At 38.0% G+C, this 24745-nt stretch overlaps 1 protein-coding gene across 2 annotated transcripts in view; it reads right to left on the bottom strand.

The window, feature by feature from the left end:
• EFNA5 (ephrin A5) overlaps positions 1-24485 on the bottom strand; it is a 206918-nt gene extending 182433 nt beyond the window's left edge. The window contains exons 1-2 of one of the 2 annotated variants that reach the window (XM_077171487.1): positions 23849-24485; positions 22447-23751 (exon numbers count right to left, since the gene is read on the bottom strand). In XM_077171487.1, the coding sequence (XP_077027602.1) occupies positions 22447-22571 (125 nt within the window). In that variant the 5' untranslated portion in view covers positions 22572-23751; positions 23849-24485. The remainder of the gene's footprint in view (positions 1-22446; positions 23752-23848) is intronic. The other variant, XM_077171486.1, reaches the window with a different exon arrangement.
• Between the last annotated feature and the right edge of the window lie 260 nt (positions 24486-24745).

Raw genomic sequence — 24745 nt, 5'->3', positions numbered from 1 at the left:
GACCAATTCCTTTCAGCTAAATACTTGCCTTCTGTTAACCAGCTGTATTTCTCAGCCCCACAGAGCCACAGCTACCAGCTACTTTTGCTTGTAATTTTTGTCCTCTGTTCCCAGTACTAAAACAAGAGGAGATCTTGTTCTAGCTGTTTCCAAGTTATTTCTTCCTATGAGGGCAGCTAAGAAATACTCCTCATAATCAGGAGTATTGTATTTTTAAATTACAAAGAACAGCTGCCTTACAGTGAATAGGGATATGTAACCTCAAATTGCAGTTCTTAAGAGGTCACAGTTTAAATCCAGTTATGTATAAGAGGATGAGCAAACTTAGCTTTGATTAGCTGCAAAGTGATAGAACCCTCTTATTCAACTTCTTTTTCTCCTTTTCCCCACTTCTCAACTTAGCCAAGAGAGAAAAGAAAGGGGGGCCGGTGGGGGGGTGGGGTGGAGAAGGAAAAAAAGAGGGAAAAAAAAAGGCCCACACGTTCTCTTTGCTCCACTGATCTGTTGTTCGGGGAAGCTATCTGCCCATACACAGCCCCTTAGCCATCTGGGCAATGAAGAGCCCTCAATCCCAGTCCTGAATGGTAATTGTCTCAGAGAGCACCCTCACAGGCATTTCAGGCAGTGGGGCTTATTAAAATCCTGAAGGGCAGTAATCCCTGAATGCCACTAAAAAGATCTCCAGCTGCTACCATTTATGAAGTGGGCTTGACAAGAAAGAGAAAAGAAGAGGGAGCTGGGGGGAGGGAGAGAGGGAGGGAAAGGAAAAGAAGAATTTAGAAGAGGAAAGCTATCCAAATAGGGCCCCCATCAGAAGAGTCACATTTATAAGCTTAGGCTTTCTTGCCTCAGTTCCCAAAGGTATCTCGATCCAAAACTACTTTACGTCTTCCTTTTACTTGCTCCTGGCAGGGTATGGGGGGAACACATCACAAACATGCTTACAGAAGATCTGAAATGAGGAAGGAAAAAGAAGGAAGGAAGGAAGGAAGGCAGACAGGTGAGGGAACCAGAAGCAGAACTGAGGTCTGCCTTTTCCCAGGTGGTATGAAGAAAATGCCTAAATGTGAAAGCATTCAAAAATCATTTTCTCATATGTGTGCCTCAGTAATTCTGGGAAGGTCTTTTCATCTCATTAGGTTAAGCTGATTAATAAAAATTCAGCAGTTTGCCCATTGCTTCTTCAGAAGTGGTGAAGCAAGTTGAAAGATGCAGGCGGAAGGTTTTTGTGTTTGAGACAATAAGTGGGGTGACTTCTTAAATCCTTCGTTGTCATCCTCCATTAGAGATAAATAGACACCTTGGCTCAGATTCTTCAAACAAACACTACGTTGCTACACTTCTTTATTTTCTATTAACCTTCATGAAAAGCCCATGAAAAGCCCTTCCAAAGAGCCAGGATTTTTGTGTGTGTGTTTTACAATTCACCAAGTAAGTGAAAGCTTTCTCTCATTTCAGCAATTATTTAGACAAGTTTTTGAAAAGGCATTCTTGAACACCTATGTCAAATATAGAGGCTGTGGAAAATTAAGAATATGAGCTGGCCAATTGTTGCATTTTAGTAAGAAAATGCACTCAAAACTGAAGGTAAATGTGCAATTTACATATCTTCAAAAACTGCTATAACTTAAATAGGGTTTTAAAAAATATTTTAGCAACCAGAATTTTAAAATTCTGCATTAATAAAGTTGAAAGCCTATGAATTAATGTAATTCATAATCTAAAGCCCCAAGGACAAAATGACACATCTGTTCACTAGTAGAACTTTATAAATTTTGCATTTTGCATTTTGAGGCATTATATTTGCAAAATCCATTTCTGAAAATAAGAACTTTATCCAAGCATATCAGAGGTTGACCGCTCAAGTAAAAGATCAGATGAAAAATCAAACCATTTCTGTTTATTTATTATTCATGACAGACCCCATTATAAACTTTAAGTTTCTTTAAACTATTTTATGCACAAGCATCAAAGTATCTTAACAAATACATATAAAACCAGCCCTTCAGAATTTCAAAACGTTTTAAAACACTGCAATGTCACCATACTCTAGAGAGGTGCCTGATCAGACAGACATTCAAATGACATGTTTAAAGTATTTAAACAGATACTGGACCAAAATTTCATGGCATTTTTTAAAAAATGTGACCAATTAGATTAAATATCATGCATAAGTGCACACATATATGAGTCTGTATCACCTTTTTTATTCTCCACTAAGGCAAAATGAAAGACCAGATATCATGAATCTTATCTACTGAAACTTGTACAAATCATTGTAAACATGCCAATTTTAATATTCCATGAGGCAGAGTAACTGCAGATTTTAGAGAGAATCGTTGTGTCAAATCAGCAAGTACGCCATCTAGCACTTGCTTTTTAAGTATGATTTAGGCTTGTACCTAACTTGCACAGAGATAAAACAACCATTTTCATGTTCTATTTACAAAAATAACGTAGAACTAGGTTCTTTTGAACTTTTAGTTCAGGTAAGAGACTATAAATTACAATGGAGACCTAAAAGGTCCTCCCTGTTAGGTTCATACTTTATTATGCCCTTTTGGTACAACCACTCTAATACATCACAAAAGATTAAGCAATTATGCAAAAGAAAACACCCATGCTTGTTGTGGACTCTAGAGAAGCAGATTTTAATGCTTCAAAAAGAACTTTCACTGAGGCATTCTAAGTTTTTCTGGCTGTAAAATCCAAATTACAGATATTGAAACTGTTGTGTTGAATGAGAAACAGGAAGTAAGGGATACACGCAAACATGAAGTATAAGGAAAAATAGAAGGAAAATTACTTAGACATAACTGCTTGGTAATAATTGCTTTTATTTAAATGACTTAATTAATAGAAATAAGAAATACTCATTCAAGACATAAATCCATATCATCAGTGAGGCCAAAGGAGCAATTCTGATAACCCTTCCCAAGAATAAGTTAAATGCATAAGTAAGAATATACACCTGTATATTGTCCAGAATTTCATGTCCTGAAATATAGCAATGAAAACCAGTAGTGGACTGTCAAGAAATAAAATTATTTTGCTTACTTACAGTACCATTGTTTGCTATTGTTTCTGACTAAACAAGCTAAGTTAAGCTTAGTTGTTCTAAACCTCATTCTTACATTTATCATTAGTCACAAATGAAGAAATCAATGCAGAATCTGGTTAACAAATACAGAAAAACATAAATTCAAGTCCTCTCTGAAGTTTTAACACAGGGGCAAAGACACCGTAACTAAAGTTAGGAGGTTGTGTACATCCCTGACTAGCTGGGCACAAACTCTGTGCCCAGGGAGAACAACAATTTACCATTTTTTTTTATTTCAATTAATTCATTAAATGGCCAAACTTGCATGGGAAATGGGCTGCACCAAAAAAATCCCAAGAAACTATTAACGGTGAAGATGAACTGCAAATCTGCACAGATGATGAGGGGATTTCTTCCTTTGTTCTCCAAAAAGATCTTTTCCAGTGTGAAAGGTGTGAACTGTTATCAGAGCACAAGGCAATGTAACTCATCCATTGCTTCAGTTCTCGTGGAGATGGAGACACTTCTAACAGGTCTTTGTCAGAAGACCTGTTACAAATTTCTGCTCTTTGCAAACTCCTACTATAAATAAAACACTCTTGAGAGGATTTTTTGAGAAACAGCACACCTCCCAGCTCTTACAGCATTTTAACTGAGATCCTTTTAAGAAAACCCTGAGAGAATTAGATTTTTAAAATAATTAAATAAAAATATTGCAATAAATTAATTCAATTTTGTAGTAACATATGTCCATTATAAAATTTTGTTATTAAAAACTAGGAAAAGTAAATTTAGAACTTCTAAGAGAAACAATGGGCATGACTCGTGCATGAAAGAGAGTATTTTGCAATAATATGGTAGAGTTACTGTACTTATTTGAAATTCAGATAAATGTTTACAGAATGATAGAATCAAAAAATTATGAGGAAAACAAATGCAACTCAGTGTGCAATAGTAAGTACCAACAACTATCTGTTTTAAACAGAGTTCTGCTAGGATGGGAAAACAGCTAGTTAGAAGAGTAGTGTAAAAAATAATGTTGCATTATGGAGCTGTGAGACAAACGCAGCATTGCAGAGACAAAAAAAAAGTAAGACTTGTAAGCTTTCTAGAAAACTCATGGCTACAGTTGAAATTTAAGCTAGAGTAGTGAGGGAGCACAGTTTTGATTTTTTTTTTTTTTGCATGGGGCTGAAAAAAATCACATGAGTACATTTGATTGGTCATTCTATTTTAGTAAGTGCCAGTCAATTCACAAATTATTGTCACTGACAATAGTTAATTTGGCAAATACAATGAAACCATAAGTAGTTTTCCAAGTTTAACAATAAACAATTCCAAAATGCAGACATTTTACACTCTATCATATACACATGCTTTAAGATTAAAATAAAAATCTTACAGCTTATGGAACAGAAAATTGTTCTGATTGATGCAAAAGAAGCAACTCTGAATTTTCCTGTCTGTAAAGTATCAATCATAATATAAAATTCTTGTGGTATTTGAGGAAGGGAGGCATAAACCCAAATGAGAACAGTATTAAAAAAAAACTAAACAAAACAAACAAAAAACCAAAACACACAGAACAACAAAAACCAAAAAAAACCCACGAAAGAAAAGCGGCCCAGACAAGGGCCTTACTTGTTTCCTGATACAGGCTGTATTGGAAGTCAACTTTGCACTTGAGCCATACACAAAAATTATTTTTAATACTAGAAAAGAAGATGTGAATTTATTAAGTGTTTAAAGTACTGGTTCAAAAGAACACAGATTTACTGCAGAAAAAAATAATCATAAAGCTTCCTCTTTTATATATAACTACAAATGCCCTCAACCATGCATTTCTGCATTCAAAATAGATACAGGATTGTGAGCAGGATCTGACTATAATATAATATTTACAGAGCATATAATATTTACATAGGGTATGATTCTCATTGGGGGAAAAAGGAGAAAAATGTTTGCGATGGGATGACGATACAATACTTCAACCAGATTTTATACCTCCAAGCATTCTAGACACCAAATAAGCCAATTTATAATAAAATTCTGGTGAACTAAAATTTGAGTCACATTGTTCCATAGCATTTACAATAATTTGTCACCTGCCTATCAAAAGTCATCTTTCTTCACTTTGAAATAGTACTGCTCTCCATCAACTTGAAAACAATGCTTTTGCTAGCTTTAAAGCACTGAAGTTCAAGTTTCTCATCAACAGCATTTTTATACTTTAGGTAATTCCCATCCTTGTCTCAACCTCTTCTACCCAACACATGGAGACTGAGTTCTTCCTGTTACAGTGCTGCTAGACGGTGCAAGCAAAACACAGTGCAGATTCGTTGTTATTAGCACACTGTCAAGCACTTCTCCTTCTTAGATAAAGGACTACTGCAGTAACAAGACAATCCTATTCCCATCTGAGGTGAAGTAAACAGAATTTGCTTTTATACAGATCCTTTCATATTCAAAATATCCCAATACGCTTTACAATAATGAGATAGATACACTGTCATTTCCGTAGTCTGAAACGCAGAGGGCAAGGCTTTGTCTTGCAAGTTGGAATAAAAGGAGGTCATGGGTCCTTTGAAGTTTCCTTACATCATCTAGACTGAAAGACAGGATGGAACGGAGAACGTAACTGAGACAAAATAGAAAGGGAGGAGGGCAGGTGACCATTGTGAGATGTGTGAGACATCTCTTTCATCATATTTAAGGAGCACTGATCCAAAAGCAAAAATTAATCAGCATGGAAAGATTTTTTTTTAAGACTGGCAGCAGGTACAATGCTAATCTTATTTTTTCTTTGAAGGCTCTTCTTGGGCAGGAGGGGAGGGAGGGAGTTAGGAAACCTGGTGAGATGAATTCCACTTTAATGACAGTACGTCAGGGATCTATATGCATAGAGAGATTCAGTTCAGGTGAATGTAATGTACTAGGCTGTACTACCCGCCACTCAACATTAAGTACTTATCCAATAATGAGGTGAAATATCCTGGCAAACAAGAATTTTAAGGGAACTTAGGTAAAAAATCTTCTAAGGAAAACAGAAAGGGGATAGGAAAGTACAAACAGATCAGACAGCTCCCCACTGCATCTTAAAGAAAGGGTCCATCACCCACCTGGCACTGGCTGGCAGAAGCTTCTCCAATGAGCACAGGCTGGCCAAGGAAAGCACAACAATCTGCATCCTGTGTTTATTGCCAAGCTGTGTTTCCAAATGAATTAATAAGAAGTGGTAGCCTAATTAAACTACATCCTCTGCATTTTGCCTTTTTTCTGTACAGCCAAGAAACAGCTATGTGGAACAGAACAGCAGTGGTTAAACTCTCCCAAATACTTCATCCATCACTGCTTTGATTAGAGCCTCAAACTGTGAAGCAGCAAGAGCTGCCCAATAATCCACCTTTATTGCTTACTTGTTCACAAAGGATTGCTGAGTCTTTGGGAGGAACCATCCCTTAAAGGAAAAAGTTTGTACCTCTTCTCCACATCCCACCTAACTGATATGAAAGCTATGTTCAGCTAGCACCTTACAAGAAAGAGGATGGTTTTGGACACTCCACCTCTGCAAAGCTTTATGCAAGCCACAGAAACTCTTTGCCCCTTTTCTGTTGGAAGCTTCCCTTTCCTCAGCATTGAGCAGTTACGCCTTCAGCTGTGCTCACTGTTCTATTTCTCCCACTGCCTTTCTTCTTTTCCTAACACTTGCATACTTTAGCCTTGGCTATGGAGTACTGACTAAGAAGGAACAATAGGCCCTTTTCAATTCTTCAGAGTGAGCTTTGAGCAAGGCTCTGCTCAGGGACCCAATCAATATTTACTGCAGTTTCAAGCCACCATTTCATGGCTCCTTCCAGGCAGAACACACAAGCTGGGAATGCTTAGACCTGGTATTATTATTCGCACAAGGTGAAATTAAAGGGATAAACATTCCAAAAAAAGTATTTCTTCTTGGAAATACTCATGGTCACAGAACAAAAAGAAAAAAGGAAAAGGGAAGGGGGCAAGAAAGATAAAAGGACATCCTACAATCACAACTTCTGTTTGAAGAGTAATCAGCCATTTATAATTAGGAAAGTAGCTCTTCCCCTAAAGCTGATTAGCAAAGTTTGAAAATCACACATCAGGTAGCTATCGCCATAGTAGCAGCAAATCCAGTAGGATACCAAATCCATTTAAAGGGATGCAAGTAAATGACATTTGCAAAGAAAGCCCACCTCATTAGCTATGTAAAGCACTCATTCTCTTTGCAACACCTAGGTCACGGCATGACATCAAACCACAGCATGACCATAGATTATAGCAATGCATCCTTTTCCAGAGATACAAGATCCTGAAGTTCAAAAATCATACTAAGAAACACACTTTCAGTTTATCAAGTGAAAAATGACAGAAAAAAAGGTCAAGAACTGTCTTTTATCACATTAAGGACCAAAGTTACATGGATGCTTCATAAGTAATGATATTACAAGCAAATGTTTTTTAAAAAAACTTTTTTTTCACTAAAATTTTAGGATTATTTTTCTTTTTGTATTGCATTCACACTTTTGTAGAAGTATTCACCTGTTTCTAGAAGCTTGCAGGAAAAAACCAACAAAATCAAAAGACATGCCATGGCAGAAAACTGAGGTTGCAATTTAGAGAATCTCACCTCCTTCTTCATTAGTTTCTCCTCTTACTCTCCATAACAATCCACATAGTACAAAGAAAAGCCTCCTCCCAAAAATTGTATTTCTGACAGTAAAATACAACTGGACTGACAATCATAATTTACCTGTTCAAACTGAAAGGCAGCTATATGATTTTTTGTTTAGAGTGGTTGGAGTCCTGTCTCAACATGCTCTCCCATGTTAGATTCCACTGAATGTTTTGAGTCAAAGAAACTGACAAGCTACTGTTAAAGCAAGAAAAATTACGGCTTTAGCTTCAGATGTGTCAGGATCTTTGGGAAAAAAAAAACATTTTATGTCAGCCCTGTTGATAAAGGGCATCAAGAGCAGAACAGATGCATCTTTCCACTGTGCATGTTCAATTTTCTGATGCATGAAGTTTTGATTGTTCAAGCTGCTTCATTGGAGAATGTTGCATTTGTTTGATTAAAAAAACTTGCCAACGTCACATGGAATTTCCAATTCTACTCCTCTCACTTTAAGGAAATGCAGGAAAGCTTATATGCATGGAAGCATAAAAACACAGTAAAACTAAAGGAAATCACAAAGACACCTACAACAGATGTAAGACTCCTGACTAAATAAGAAATCTTTGTTTATGAAACAGAGTTCAAAATAATAAAGTTATGAGGCTTCCAAGTCTCAGATAAGTAGGGCACTTTTGTACTATGTTTAAACGTCTCTTACCCATCTTTTACATTATCTTCTACTAACCTCATACGCAGGGTGAAAATTTTAATCAATATATGGATAAATAAATTTTACAAAATAAATACGTAACCAGGCTCAAAATTGTAGTGTTTATGAGGAGTAAACATTCAGTAAACAACAACCAAAATAAAAAGCAAAATCAGTGGGCTTTGCAAAAGTGGTAAATGAAAACACAGGGTAAAAAATTTTAGAGACCTTAATCATGTTCTATTGTTCAAAACGTCTTAGGATTGCTAGTAATGTTTTGAAATTTAGAGAGGAATAAAAGAAGAGACTTAGGCATAGTGAAGTTCTGTCAACTGAATAGTGGATACTTACTTCATTCCCTTCTACTACTGCTACTTATAAAATAAAAGAACATTCCGTAAACTCAATGGAAATTTCATGCAAATATAGCACAGCATCTGGTCAGACTATGTTACCATGCCATTTGAGATAGTTTCTCAACTCCATGCAAGTAGTATTTGTGTAAACAATGTTCTTTCCTCTGATACATTATTTAAACAAAAGCATTACTACACTGATGCCAACTACCATAGCTGGGAGCACAGGCAACGTTCGTCCTAAAACCTACGAAATTATCTTGAGAAATTAGTATTTCTCTTCCTTCTCAAAGATGGGAGTGTTTCTCAAACCAAAACCAGTAACAAATCTACCTGTAACAGGAATCAAGTAACAGTACTAGTGTCTAGAACATTTAGCCGAAAACCACAGAACCTATTCACCTGGGTACATCACGTACTTTTGGGACATAAGATACTACCAGGACTCATTTTGTCTCAGACATACCCATTACATGGTGGAAAGCAGACAATATTTTGTCTTAAGCGTGGGACTAAACCTGAAGAAAAACTGTAAATTCAGGAAGACTGTGTAAACCAACCTGATACTAAGCCTAATCTAAAAATTAAGTCTTGAATGCATCGACTATACTAGCATTATGAAGTAAATAAGCATGCAAACACAGAGAACAAGCAATCATTCCTCTATCATCCATTAAAAAAGCAAGTACAGAAATCCTAATTGGGCACCAAAATTATCTGATTCACTCAGAGAAGTTACAAAGGCAAAATTGCTTTCATCAGTAACAACACATTACCTTTAAACTCCACACCTAAAATTAAGTGCTTAGGAAAGTCTTCCAAATGCTGTGTTCTGAGGAAGGCCATTATATGAGCACTAAATCAAGACAGCTAGTATGGAAAATGGAAAACGGAGATTTCTTTTTACAGAAAGCTATAAAATGCAGTTCAGTCAGACACAGGATCTGAGAAAGTAATAATAAAGTAATGCTGTAAATCACTAAAAAAAGTTGGGTTTTTTTTAAAGCTAACTATCATGTTGGAGTAGAAGCAACTGAATATGGAGATTCTCCTCATAAAGTGTTCATTTCAAGTAAGTTTTATATAATTAAGACACAGAGAAGGGTTTCCTTGGAATTTGAATGCAGTGAATAGCCATGATATAATGAGATGCAAGTATGATTTACCTCTGTAATTAATATTTTCTTCACCCACACTGTCACTTGTTATGATAATGTGAATCTTAACCTTAATGAGAAATTTCATACCACCTTGATTAAAGATACTGCAAATAACAACATTCTTTTTATTTTGGTTTTATTTCGATTTTATTTCAATGAAGAATCTCTTTACGCTCTCAAAATTCTCAACCCTTCTGCTAATGAAGTTTCTATCTACAAAAGAGATTTTTAGAGATTGATTTATATATCATGTATTTAAGTGAGAATTATGCTAGTATATCTAATACAAAATGATCGTGCTCCGCAGCAAACTACCACAGCAGGTAGTTTGTCTGAAGACCTTTTAAGATTCAAGTTCCTCAATAAAATTGTCTATGCATTCCTTTACAACATTTGTGAATTAACACAAAAAGTTATTAAACATGCACACGATGCTTTTGAGATGTAATTTAAAAATCAACACATAAAATTTTCCAAGATTTCCAGAAACTTTGCAGACAACACCCTACAAATACATACACATAGTATTAAATTGGGCCAAGCAACTTAAAACAGGATCTACCATCTCAGAGACAACAAAACACAATCAAATTTCATACATGAATGATGGATACAGTTTAACAACATGTAAAATTCCAAAAACTAGAATTGGAATTTTTTACAAGACTCTATTTTACCAAAAATAAGTTTATTTCATCAATAGGTATCTTTGTGAATTTAATGAGAGACATACTTCCTTCAAGATGTATCTTCATCTCATGCTCTGTCTCATAGCTACTAGACAAGAGCAAGTCCACTGGAAACCAAGAAAAATGTAATACTCGATACTCAATGAAATGAAAATGCATAAGAATAACTGCCTTCTCAGCAATCCCAAACTACAGGGACATACCACACAACATGAATAACTGCTTATCATTTTGGTAAACAGGTAAAAATTACATGGTTTATACATTAAAGATTTTATATTTACAAGAACTAGCATTCTCCAGAGAGCTTTCTTATTCTAAGAAGGCTATTATTTGAATTTCTATAAAACAGAGACTTCTTTCCTGAATAACAGTGGTTGAGTTATTTCAGTCAGGAAATCATTCCTATTTGGGCATTCACAAGATCCACTCATTTTTTTAAGGAGTAGCGCATATACTGCTTTGGAAAACACAAAACACAAATATTCCAGTGGCATACTACTATATCTGATTTATTTACCCTCATGATCTTAAATTAATTATATTTGTCACATACCAAACCACATTACACTATATAGGGCATTCAACACCTCACAGTTTCATTTAATGGCTATCTGATAATCACATACAGTAAGCTAATTCTCATTTTTGAAATGGCTAACAGCAAAACTCTACTCATTCAACCAGGTTTCCTTTTACCCTCTTCCATTCACAAAGTTAAACATCCCAACTCTGCAAAACTGTTCAAAAAGTTTTAGTCTAGAACTTATATGAACCCAACCAGATAAAGACCCACAGGGTTCTGCAGTCCCATCCTGCTGTGCTTCCTCACTAGATTCAATTCACACAGATTGCACAGCCTCACAAAAACTGACAAGCCTAACTATGGAACCTCATATTCAGCAGAACTACACCATGAGATCATCAATACAGGACCTAAATCAACTCCCATCCAAAGCAGTTCAAGAATCTTTTTGTGTTAATAAGTAGGATAAGAATACCTCCAAAAATACGGCAATAAAAATCCAACAATAGTTAGTGTATTAAAAAAAAATTTTAAAAATCGCACCTTGCAGTGTCTGTCAAGTCACACAGTGCAAAAAAAATAGACTTCAATTCCTCATTACTACCCATCAGCTCCTACTAATTTCTACTTTTAAAAATGAGGGCATATATTTAAACAATTTTCCTTAATTTTAAGGGACCAGTTTTTGGAAGGTATTTAAGAAACTACATGTGCAAAATAGCTGAAATAAAATCTAGGACGGTTAGGCACCAAGCAGTCTTAAAAATCCCATATGGCCGCTGTCTGCAACTCTTGGTACCTAAATATATTCAAAATTCTGGTTTTGAGGATATATTCTTTTTAAATCAGTGGCCTAAAAATGCTTAAGTAAATGCTCATTTTAAAAGCTTTAAAAAAAATAGTAAATATTAGTGTGACGACACAAATTCACTCTTTCAATGTCTTTAAGAACCGTGTTTAAGATAATTCACATAGCAATCATGCATTTATGCTTACGTTTGGAAATACATGTGCAAGGATAAATGGAACAAGCACACATTTCACTCAAGTCAGTACTGCAGTACACCAAAATCTTACCCTGATTTCACTTAAGATAACCACAGACTATGGGCTAGAAACAGAAAAAAAACATGAACATGCAAACTAGCTGCTTTCATTCAGTTTTTTTCTAATCCGGTTTACTGCGCAAGGCAGAAGCAAAAGCATACAAAAGATGATTCCCACCTATTGAATAAATGCAGACAAATACTGGCCTTGATTGCAGCAATTTTATTGGAAAGTTCAGTTCACCAGAAAGTGTGCAAGGCAGAACAAGAGAAAGGCAAATGTGGCTCAAAGGCAAAGGGAAAAGCATCTGCAACTTGGGCATAAGTGAAGGGACAAACATAACCCTAGAATTAAAATCTTTGGAATAAGGAATAATCTTCCAAGTAAATATGACTTTACTAGCACTGAATTTCCCCAGTTGGGTATTGTGTGTATGTGTGTGTATATCTATATATCTATATATATATATCTATATATCTATATATATATACACACACACACACACATATATACATACTTATAATTTTTAGGCACACACTTCCCATGTTCTTTGCCCCCAAAAGCAGAGCTGACAATGGTGACAGCAGAGTGTGTAATTAGTTTTTATTGTTCCCCTGACAGCCATAGCTCTGCAAGGACCCCTTGCCTTTTCCATTGTAAATGTTATGGAAAAATACACTAATGACAGGCATTTAATTATGGGCACAGCGACCATGAGGGGAGCTGTGCCAGAAGTGATTGGCAGCTTTGGAAACCAGATATTCACAGCAATGGTTCTTTTTCTATCATACCTTGTAATCCAGATTAGTGAAGATAGAAGTTTTTTAAAACATATTTTCTAAGGCCTTGGTTGTTGTCTAGAGATATTATTATTAATTACCACAAACAGACAGAAACTGACAGAAGAAAAATCAACATCTTTAATTTTTTTTGTTAATAGCAAGAAGTTTTTTGAATGAGTTCTATGTACTGACAATGCCATCAACCTCAAAGAATTCCCCATTGACTCCAGCACATAGTTAACTTTTTTTAAAATTATACATAGCTAGAAACAAAGAGATGCTATGCCCTCTTAACATATCTTTATTCAGTATTTAAAATAAACTGTTCTACATTCAGCTGTAGTTGCTGAGGTGCTTTTTCACCTGATTAATTAGCAATTGGTAGATACGCTTTTTGGCAGCTTTTGTATCCCTATTATTTCTTTTGGTTTGGCACAAAAACTCCCTTTTGGGAGCACCAGAATTTGTAATGTACCCCACTTAGTAATGGATCACTACTTTTTAATAAACTAAGTCCCAAGAGAACTGCAAAATTATGTAAAAGTGTATTGGAGCAATAACTGTAAACAAATAATAAATAAATAAATAAATGGGCCAGGGCTAAGAGCTGTCGCAGTACATAAAACACTACGTCTTTTCCAGACTATACACGGAAAGCCTATCCAAGAGATCACACATAATCTTCAGACATTGGTCTGAATTGGCCTTTAACTGCTTGATCCAAATCTCTGCCTTTACCTTTAAAAAGCAACTAGCTAATGTGGATGCACAATTTCCTTGAAGAATGCTATATCTGAATGTTCCTTCACGGTTTCTCATCCCTCCCCCATGACCAGATGAATGAAATTACTCTGTGAAGCAGATTTCTATGAAGAATGACCACACAATTCTGGACCAAACGGTTCTAAGTCTATGTAGCAGTCACAAATCCCTGGCTAAGCCGAACAAAGCAACATTATTCCAAAGTGGTAAGTTTGGGAATATAAAAGTGAAGCTGTCTGGCTCTAAAGTGGTAACTTACAAATAGCTGCAGAATCACAGTTGGCTGTCCATCCCCCATCCAGCTGGCTCTCATATCAGTGACTTCAAAAATGCAGTTTGCCATTATGGTGGCTTAAGGCACTTTGTGTGCCAGTGCAATGACCATGCTGTGTGTGCGTGTCAGAAGGTCAATACTTTCAAATTCCAGAGTCTCTCTTTATTTCCTTCTTTTCTGGAAACAATAGGAAAGAGAGCAGGATTGATAGCTCCTACTTTGTTAACTTCTACTCACCAAATGCCCTGCCTGTATGAATACATAACTATTTTTTGAAAATCTGATTAGACATCAAATAAAGTGGGAGGGGTTGCAGGGGGGAGAACCACAACCATCAAACAAAAATCCAATGCAGCTGTTTTTCCTGCTCATTAACAGCATTAATTGGTAAATTTTCTTGCAACAACTTTTAACAACTGCAGGAGACCAAACATCTTTAAAGCTGCTAGAAGTCCTTACCCAATGCTGATAAATTAGCATTGAAGACTGACAACTCTGCTACAAGGATCATCATTAAAATTAGCAGTAAGTAAAATAAAATACTTGGTTTTTTTGTCTCCTCTCAAAAAAAACTCTGTATTTTATCTATACAGCATTATAAATACAACAAAATATTAGACATTAAGAGATTTGGGGGATTTTTTTTTGTTTGGTTTTGATTAAAGAGTTAGAATGTATTCAGCTCCAGTTTCAAAGACACAGGCTGAGAAAAGATACACAAATTTATTTACAAATTTGAAACAAATGCAAAGTAAAAATAAGACCAAAAAATCCTATGTACAGTAATAGCATTAAATAACAACAATATTTATATATTTCTTAGCTAGTCCCTGTCTGACAAGATAAAATTATTTGAATGTCTGTACAGAGAAGGAAATTCTCCTGAAGTGTAACAGCAATATGAAAAATACTACTTTGAAATCTACAAAACCAAAAGAGGTAGTGCTTCATTGCTATCCACCAGGGAACAGCTGCAGTGCTCAACTACTACTGAGGAACAGCTCACACCATACGAACATGCCAATATCCACCCCCAAGCAAGAAAAACTAAGTAATTTCAGGGAGGAAGTATTATATTATTTTAATGAATAAAGAAGGTCAATGCTCCACAGCAAACATTAATTATGGCAAAAAATATATTCTGTCAAAACATGCATCCTTTTAAATGTCATGAGTCCAAATTTTATCTTTCAGAATGAAGCAAATATGTTTTAGCAGAGGTTGAACAGCATCAAAGTAAATGTATCTCATACTCTTTTTTTTTATTTTGCTTCACTCAATGATTCATAAACAAATCATTTCTTCTCTACACACTGCACCACTTCATCACTATAATCAAAACCTAAAGATGGTGCCTATCAAATAAGAAGGTTCTTCAAAAGTCTGAAGAAACAAACAAAAAATAAAGTTACTCAGTGAAAAAAAGTAAAATAAGATTTTTTACTGCAGATACTACTGTTGAATGGTTTAATATGCTGATCTAATGATGGGGATGAACATGAAAAATAACTTACAGGTTTTGTGAGTCTAAGGTCCTTTTTTCATGCAATATGTCAGCATGGATAGGAAAATTTGTCCACTAGATTATAATGCAAGTGACAATAAGAATTGTAATTTTCAAGTAAAAACTGCAAACCTGAAGAATTTGCTTTAATTCGCATTAGCAATTCAAGCAGATCTTGCTAATTAACAGAAATTTTGTGCATTTTCTTGTTAGTTGATTTTTCTTTTTTCAGCATTTTTACTGGTCATGCATTTAAACAGAAAAAGGCCATAAAGCTCTTTGCATACCAGTTAACAGAATACGGAGACCAAAATATATCTCTACATTTTGCAGCAGTCTAAAATAAATTAATTTCCTTCATAAAACTACAATTCAACAAGGTATTTTCATTAACCTGTCAATAGCAGAACATGAAGGATGTTTCCCCAGATTAAATATATATACATATATATATTAGGGCGTATTTTTCTTTTACTGTATTTTTCTGGCATTCTATGATGGAGAAATACAATCTCAATCCTCACAGAACACTGGGGTTTTTTTCATACGTGTATTTTCATATATTTCATTTTAACTAAAATTATTTTCTGAAATGGATAGGAATAGTGTTTGTGCTTTTGTAATGTAAAAATGTAGGCTCGGTTTCCTAAAAAAGAGGATTTCAGATATCTATACATGTTTGCACATTGTAAAATATACACACCATTTTAAATGAGCTCAACCATAATCTAGCTTGGAGAGACTACAATGAAAAGGGAGAGTGCAAAAATGCAAGGAAGACTCCTAATGCGTGAATGATTCTATTCTTTCATTCAGCTGTGCTGAAGTACCTTACAGTATGGCTTACCCATAACAACTGTAATACCATCAGAATGCAATTGCAATAACTTATCTGTTTACTTCAAACCAAATGTTTTCATTTCATTATGTTGGTGTGCTGCTGACTAACTAAATTTTAAGCACAAGAGCAACAAAAACTTAAACAAAATAGGGCCCTTTATTCTCAAAAGTGAATTAGACCATTCAGAAACACTGGAATATTATATTATTCATGAGACTAGAGATTTTTTTTTTTTAATGGTCAGAACTGGGTAGCAGAGCAAAGAGTATTTATTGGAAGACAATCGCAGATCTAAAATACTTCTAATTGCATTTAAAAAAATTAAATTGAAAAACAGTAACCCAAAGATGGAGGCATTTCTCAAAGGTATGGACAAACTACTATCTACTTATTTCACCAGGAAAGGTTGTGTCCTTGTTAGCATCTTCTCTCAGCTGTTCCCAATCACCAACCTTCTTCATGTGTTTTCCTGGCAGTCTTGTATTTCAGCAATGCTGCAGTCCTCCACCCAGCAACAGACTCGTGTTGGAAGAAGAAGTCACAAGACACTCAAATAAGCTAGGAGAGCTCTCAAAGCACACTCATGTAATTCTTCTCTGTTTCATTTTACATTGCTGTGCCCGAGTGCTAGCTTATCTACTTGCCCACCTACTGACCTGGGAACTACCAGCGTGTGAAGAAACAGCCAACTGGAAGACCGCCAAGAACTAAAACACAGAATCTACAAATAATTCTCTTATTACTGCTTTGAACTTTAACACAAAATGCCTTAGCTGGAAGATTAGACCTGGAAATTTGATGGAAATTCCATTAATTTTTCTAAACACTAAAGAGCTCAATTTAAAAAAATAATTTTCAGATTTTTTTCCCTCACACAATATTCATGATACACTGTGCACCACATCACCACCTAATGACACACTTCAATGCATACATACACGCATATGTGTATATACATGTAAGTATATATATATAAACATTGAAAGACATATATTCTCATTACATATGCCATATACATTACGTATGCCTGTCCATATAAATGTAATGACCATGACTCTTCAAGGACTACTTGCATTCATTCATTTTTTCAGCCCAGCATGAAGCTGGTAGATTGCTGAGATCATAGCAACAGGGGAGAGAAAGGAAGGCTCATCTTTATCTGTCCCTCTCAAAAAGCACACTGGGCTAGAAGAATGCAATGAAGTGTCCTGACTACATGCACTCAAAAAAGATTTCATAAGAAGCATTTCATGAAGATCAGGTATCACTTAACAAGCTGCCTTTCATACAAGGGTGGAGGCCAGTGAAACTATTGTTCTTTGTGCAGTTTTTCCATAGAAGGTTTCAAACTGTTTCAAACACCCACTTTTAAAATAAGCACCAATGTTCTTTTGGAGACACAAGGTGTTAATGAAACTATTAAAAGCAGAGAAAGTAGGTGTAAAGAATTGACAGCTCTACTACTGATCTTTTAATTACAAGGAACCAGTCAGAGATTTCTTCAGCTCTCAGAGCAAGCTGCTGGATAAAATGCTGTAAAAATGCAAGCTGTGCTATTTCAAAATAGGTTTATATATATGTATAATGTATTTACAAGGATGTGTATGTATACCCCAAGTACTTAGGCTCCTATGCTTCTGACATATGAAACTCACACATAATACCAACATTAAAGTAGACATTTTGACTTTACCCTTCTTCATCCACAACTTCCTAGTTTTCTTAACATGTGTTTAACTGCTTTCTTCCTATTCCAGCCATTTCTGCATGCCTTCCCTCGACTCTGTACATAGGCAGAACTGTATCTATACAGAAAACAACAAAAAAAGACAAACCAAGCAAAAAACCAGCCACATGACCTCAGCACATACAACTAACATGCTACGGTGAAATCTACAAACACATAACAGATGGCAAAACGCTCAGACATCCATCCAGCCCATGAGTGTGCTCCAAGAAGTGCCAGGTGTGTGTGAGCTGCCACATCCAGAGCTTCTCAAAACTAAATCTGTGAATTTGGCTGGCCCAGGACGGCACTTAAGCACACATCTATCCACCCACACAACTGCAGCAGAACTTAGGTGTGTAAGGATTGAGTTCAAAGAAGTAAGATGCTTTTCTGAAACAGTTCCTAAATACTCAGCTACAAAATCCACATAGGCTGAGAAATCCAGGTTGTGAAATTCTGGTCTATGCATAGAATTTTCAGAAGTATCCACTCATTTTCCCCCAAATATGTATCTTAAAAAAAAAAAAACTCTAGTTACTGACCAAATTGTGGTATCCTGTTTAATTATGTGCAATCACTAACTGAAGTTAAAATTACTTTTCAATACCTAAATTCTCTATTTACCATCTGATTTCCTGATTTTATCCACATAAATACACAAAGAGAAAATATATCAGCATCCTATGTCTTTATAATAATTATTCTATGGATTTGGTGGACAATTTTCTTGTATAAAATGCAGCCAAATCCAGTAATACTCCTAATAAAAAAATATTTGCTTTTGTGAGACTAGAAGCTATGGCCTCTATGTAAGACCAGAAACTAGACCTGCAATTCAAGTATTTTTAACCACCCTGAAACGAACTAACAATTTATGAAGCTACATAACCTGACATTGAAACAACTTACATGGAAATATCTAAATAGAAGCCACAATCTTAAATCATAATCCTGGCAAGCAAAAAAATGTAGCAACAATTAAAACAAGTAGTTCAGCTTGAACTGCGACAAGATTACAAACAGTAGCAGGCATGACGCAGGTAGACCGCTTCAAATTTTGGCCCTGGTACACTACATTCGGTCTGAATTCTAATTAAAAGGACACTACCAATCAAGATTAAATTAATATGCTCCATTACAAAACTGAGCATTATATTGAGAATAATATTCCCTGATGATAATAGTTTGCAGTCCCACATGAGAAAACATATATGCAAAGAGTGCTGAAAGACTAATGCACTTTAAGGTGACAGTTAGAATTTGTGTTCGTGTAATTCTAAGCCTACATAAATAAACAAAGAAAAAAAATCACATTTTTGAGCTTACTTGAGGATTCATTTCCAATCCAAAAAAAAAAGGAAAAATAAAAAAAAGACTAAAAAAAAGTTATTTTATTTATACCTCAAAATTTTAATACCTAAGCATATTTTCACCAGGAACTGGACTACAGCATTTATAGAAGGTGCATGCTGATAATTAAATATGAAAGAAAAGTAAGGCATGGTAATACTTTAAACATTTCCAAAAACTGACTTTGACTTTGTAAAAATAAAAAACTTTGTTACTCATACATGCAGACAATAATGACCATACACTTTCTAATTGTTCTAGCAGAACTTTGACAACTAACCAAGCAATGTAATATGAATTTTTCTAATAGACTCACACGATTTTTTATTTACCAAACATTGTTCACACTAGGAGCATTTATCAGCTGGGTCATTCAACAATTTGCTAGTGTCTCTTTCACTGAGAATAAAATTTTTACATATTTCAGCAAGTTGCTGTAGTCTAATACTAATAAAAATTAAACCATCAAATCTGAGAGAAGGACAATCATTATCAAATTCTTCAAAGTTTTAATTTAATCTTAATTTAGAGTCCCTTAATCATTATTAAGATGATCAATATTTCAATGTTTTAAAGAAATTAATTAGTCCTATGGCAGCTTGTTAATTCTAAATAAATACGATAAAGAACTAAGCTAAATCACAATGTTACTATTTGTGTTTATAGAATGACAGTATATTTTGTCCTCTAATTTCAAATAGCTATCACCAAGTAAGCATCTCTACTTATTCTACATGCATTCATCTCCTGAGTCTGCCTCTAGATGAAGATAAATCACTGCAAAGTTATTCCTGCAACATTGTTAAATGCTCTAAATATTTTGATATCCAAAGACAATTTTGTCTCCAGTTCAGGTTCTGATGAAACAAATTCAAAAGAGAAGTGCTTTCTTTTCTTTGGGTCTCTCCCACCTACCATTCAGGTGTTTGCCTGTTTTTCTGTAATGCTCGTGTTACTTAGTAAGCACACACAAACTGGCATGCTGTATAAAACAAAGGAGAGTTGCATCTGCACCCTGCTCTTACTCTTATTTTAACTCACAAATACACATGGCATGTCCAAATAGATACATCCATTGTGAGAGGGCAGTATTCTAAGACAAGAAATGTTTGGTTTTAAAGCAGAAGATTTAGAAACATCTTAAATTTAACTCTTCCTCTACTGTTTGGAAGAATAACAAAACTAAGTTTTCTTTGCAGTGTGCTGATGTTTGATGTTGGATTAATAAGAGTAGTATAGTATTAATATATGATTTAATTTACTTGAATCCTTGTAAATATAATTCAGTGCAATGCCCATCGACTAGGTAAGCATTTGTTTGTACCTTCAACTATCTTCACCTACGCACAGTTAAGATCATCACACATAAGACAACAGAAATGAAAAATCTTGAATCTAAGGCTATTTTTGAAGTGTTTTAACTGTTATGCTAGCAATGTATGCATTTAGTCACACCTATTTCTCTCAATGATCCTCCTTTCACCCAGTGGGACTTGAGCTTCTTTTTTTTTTCCCTAGCAGTTACATTTCATTTTGCATAACAACAGAAATAAAAATTCTGATTTTGAGAGGCAAGTAATTTTTGGGAACATATGTTCTCTGATGGATTATGTGAGGTGCAACTTTTCATCTTATTTACTCTGAGCAGTTTTTTTCAAGCAACACATGTAGAAAGAGGAAAATGTAGAGAGAGGCATTTCAAATCACAGATGTTCATCATACCCAAACATGATTGTTTCTGTTTCAAGTTTTTGGGCCAATTATTTATTGCTGAGACGCTGAGATCAGGAGCACAGTAATAAAGTGCTGGACAGACTAGCTAACCCTGGGCACTTGAAAATTCTGCTCGTTAACTTTTGCATCACCTATTTTAAATCTACTCTGGAATACCGAGCAGTGGAGTTTTCTGCAGGCAACAGAGATCTATTAAAAAACATGACCTGTGACAAAAATCAATGTGCTAATCTCAAGCCAAACAGCAGTATCAGAAGCATAAAAAAGAGATAACGTAAGATAAAACGTCCACAAATTTACTTAGACTAGCCTGACAGGTTTACAAAAAAAACAAAAACAAAAACAACAACAAAAAAAAAAAAAAAAAAAACCAAAAAAAAAAAAGAAAAAATAAAAAAAAACAAAAGGTAAGCCTGCCACGGGCACTTTGACAAGGCAAAAATATTTAACACCCAGATGACTTTTTACCTAAATACATGGATACCATTTGGAAGAAGACTGAAATTTTCTGATGCTAAACATGAGGGAAACCTCCAGGAAAAAAAAAAATACAACTAAATGAAACCTCCCTTTCCAGAGCTGAACTGCACTCAGAGCCTGGTGCTAGGAACCCTCCGGTGCCAGGAAGAGCAGGGCGACTGCGCCAGCACCACTCGGCCCCGACTGCGGGGACCCCGACAATGCGCCGTCCTGTGTCCGGCGGTACCGGCAGACCCCGGCTCGGGAGGGCGTACCTACCTCGCTTCCTCACCTCCAGCCCGCCCGGGAGAGGCCCCGCCGGGAGGGCAGCGCAGGGCACGGCCGGGCAAAGCCGTCCCTGACAACCACCTCACCCGGGTGCCGTGCAGGTCTTGCCGAGGGCGCAGAGCCCTGCCCGGGGCCGGCTCCCTGCTACCGGCGGCCACCACGCCTGCCAAAGGAACCCTTCGGGGCACCACCGGGGGACCGCTACCTGCGCCCCTCATCACTCCCGCGCTCCCGGAGCAGGGTTGGCAGCAGACAGGGCTGCCCCGCGGCGAGGGGCGCCCATGTCCCCCGCCGGGGGCGCATCCATCCGGCTCCTGCGGGCCGGCGGCGGCCGATCCCGGTGAAGCCTTGAAGGGAAGGGATAGAGGAGAGGAGAAAATCAGCCCCGCCACCCGCCCGCATTCATCGCTGGCTGCAGCCCTGAACCTCCCTAAAAGAAAAGTTTTCGTCTCTTTCTCGCAGCCGGTCTCTCGACATAGGTCTCCGGCGCCGGAGCGCCGCTGCGCGCCCGCCCGCCGATCCCCTGCCCGGTGCGCGCCCGCGGCCGCCCCGCGTACCTGGGGTTGGAGCTGTTCCAGTACACGGCGTAGCGGTCGGCCACCGCCTTGGCGCCGGGCTCCTGCCCGCGCACGCACACCCACAGCGCCGCGGCCGCCAGCAGCAGCATCTCCACGTGCGGCATCGCGCCCGGCCGGTGGCGCGGCGAGGCGGGATGCGGGGAAAAATAAAGAAAAGGGAAAAAGGGAAAAAAAAAAGAAAAATAGGAACGGGGAAGAAGGCAGGAGGAACCGAGCCGGGGCGCGGGAGCTCTGGGGTGAATGAATAAAAAGCGAAGCGCGGAGGCGGTGGGCGCCGCGCCGCAACGAGCGGAGGGCGCTTAGCGCCGCAGACGAGCAGCAGGCGGGGAGGGCGATCCGCGGCCCCTCAGGAAGCCTCACCCCGGCAAGGGGTGGTGGGGGCCGAGACGGGTGGCGGCGGCAAGCGGCGAGCGGTTCTCATTCACCGGGAGTTCCGCACGGAGCCCACGGCGCGACATACACCGGCCCGCCGGCGCGGCGGGCGGGCGAGAGCAGCGATTCCTCCGCCCCCTGCGAGCGGCCCCAGCCGCGCTGACGGCCGGAGTGCACGGGGATGGAAGAAGCGAACGAGCGGGAGACGAGGGAGGAAAGCGGGGAGGAGCAGGAGAAGGAGATCTTTCCCCTGGAAGTCCACGGGGGGTCCGGGCAATATATTAAAGGCTGCCGGCTGGTAGCGGGAGGAGAAGTACCCGCAAATGTCAAAGCACAAAGTTTGTGTCTTCCTTTCTGTCCCTCCGCTCCCCTCAAATGAGCAACAAACAAAAACAGGGGGGGAAAAAAGGGAGGGGGGGAGGGGAAGAGGGGGAAAGAAGCAAAAGCCCTGAGGAGTTTGCTTGCTGCGCTGATGGAGTTGAGAAGCCTGTTCTGCAGCACGGAGTGTCTTGAAGGAGACTTTGTGGAGTGGTTTTCTTGTCCTTCCTGTTCCTGGGCGGTGGATGCACCAAGGACTGAGCAACAGCAAAGGAAAAAAAAAAAAAAAAAAAAAGGCGGGGGGCAGGAAAAAAAAAAAAGAACGGCCAATCCAAGAAATATAGCGGCGTGGAAACCAAGGAGATGAAAGTAAAAAAAAAATTGTTTTATGAGAGGGCGTGGAGAAAAGCAAAATCTCGGTCTCGGAGAAGTGCAAAATCAAGCCTGCAAACTCCTCTGATGATGCTGGTCTTGGCTGGCCTCTCCTGCTCGGGAAACGAATGGAGTGATACGGCGAGGTGCAGAAATCTCCTGATTCAGCCTCCCGGAGCCTCTCTGAGATAAAGCAGGGTCCAGTCCCGTGCACATCAACTTCTGCGGAAGAACAAAACAGTTTGAAGGGTCAGGGAGGAGGTGAGAGTAAAAGAATCCACCCCTCCGATGACTACACAGGGAGATCGAAAAAACCAACCACCCCAGATCTTCTCGGTCTTGCCCAAAAGCTGCTCCCCTTTTCCCTCTGAAGCAGCAGCAAGAGCAGCAAGGAAAAATATACCACGCCAGCAGGCAAATAAATAAACTTGAATGCAGCGGCAGGCAGGGAGGGATCGTAAAGAGCGACGAGGATTGGAGGGGCAAAAGTCAGTTTTGAAAAAAAAAAATGCTTTATGGGAGGAAAAAAATCTTTAAACAGTCACGCCCCCTTTTGCAATGACCGGTTCCTTCACTGCGTGTAAATCCGACATCAGCAACCTGGAAAAGCTAGGAGCCTGGCGTGCTGAGCTGCCTCTGTGCATGCGTGTGTGCGACAGGCAGCCGCAGAGATGTGTACGCGGTATAGCGAGGTACGCACACACACACACACACACACGCACATACACACACACACGGACACACACACACACACACACACAGAGCACCCATACATACATGCACACGCGAGGGTCCGATCCGGCGCCGGTGTGCGTGAGGGATGAAGACGAGGAGGAGGTGCAAGCAGCCAGCTCGAAACACGGGCGATGCTGCTTGATCATGTGGGATTTTTACATGCAGTTTACTTTGGAAAGGGGGGGATTTGCCGCCGCAGCCAGTCAGGACATAGCCTGCTGTTTGCTCTGTTTGCTTACAGATTCCCTTTTTTTTTTTTCTTTTTTTTTTTCTTTTTTTTTTCTTTTTTTTTTTTTTTTTTTTTTTTTTTTACACCTCGAGCTGATTGGCTTGCAACACGAGAAGGGAGGCGTCGTCCCGGGCTTCTCCTCCTCCATGCCAAAAAAATACCCAACCCCACCTTCTGGAAACCTGACTAATTGAATTACTAAGAACTCGGAGTGGTTCCTGTGCAGCCTTACTGCTAAAGGTAACCATTTCG

The sequence above is a fragment of the Agelaius phoeniceus genome, chromosome Z (assembly GCF_051311805.1).
Source record: "Agelaius phoeniceus isolate bAgePho1 chromosome Z, bAgePho1.hap1, whole genome shotgun sequence".
Classification (NCBI taxonomy): domain Eukaryota; kingdom Metazoa; phylum Chordata; class Aves; order Passeriformes; family Icteridae; genus Agelaius; species Agelaius phoeniceus.
This window is presented reverse-complemented; position numbering and strand designations above follow the sequence as displayed.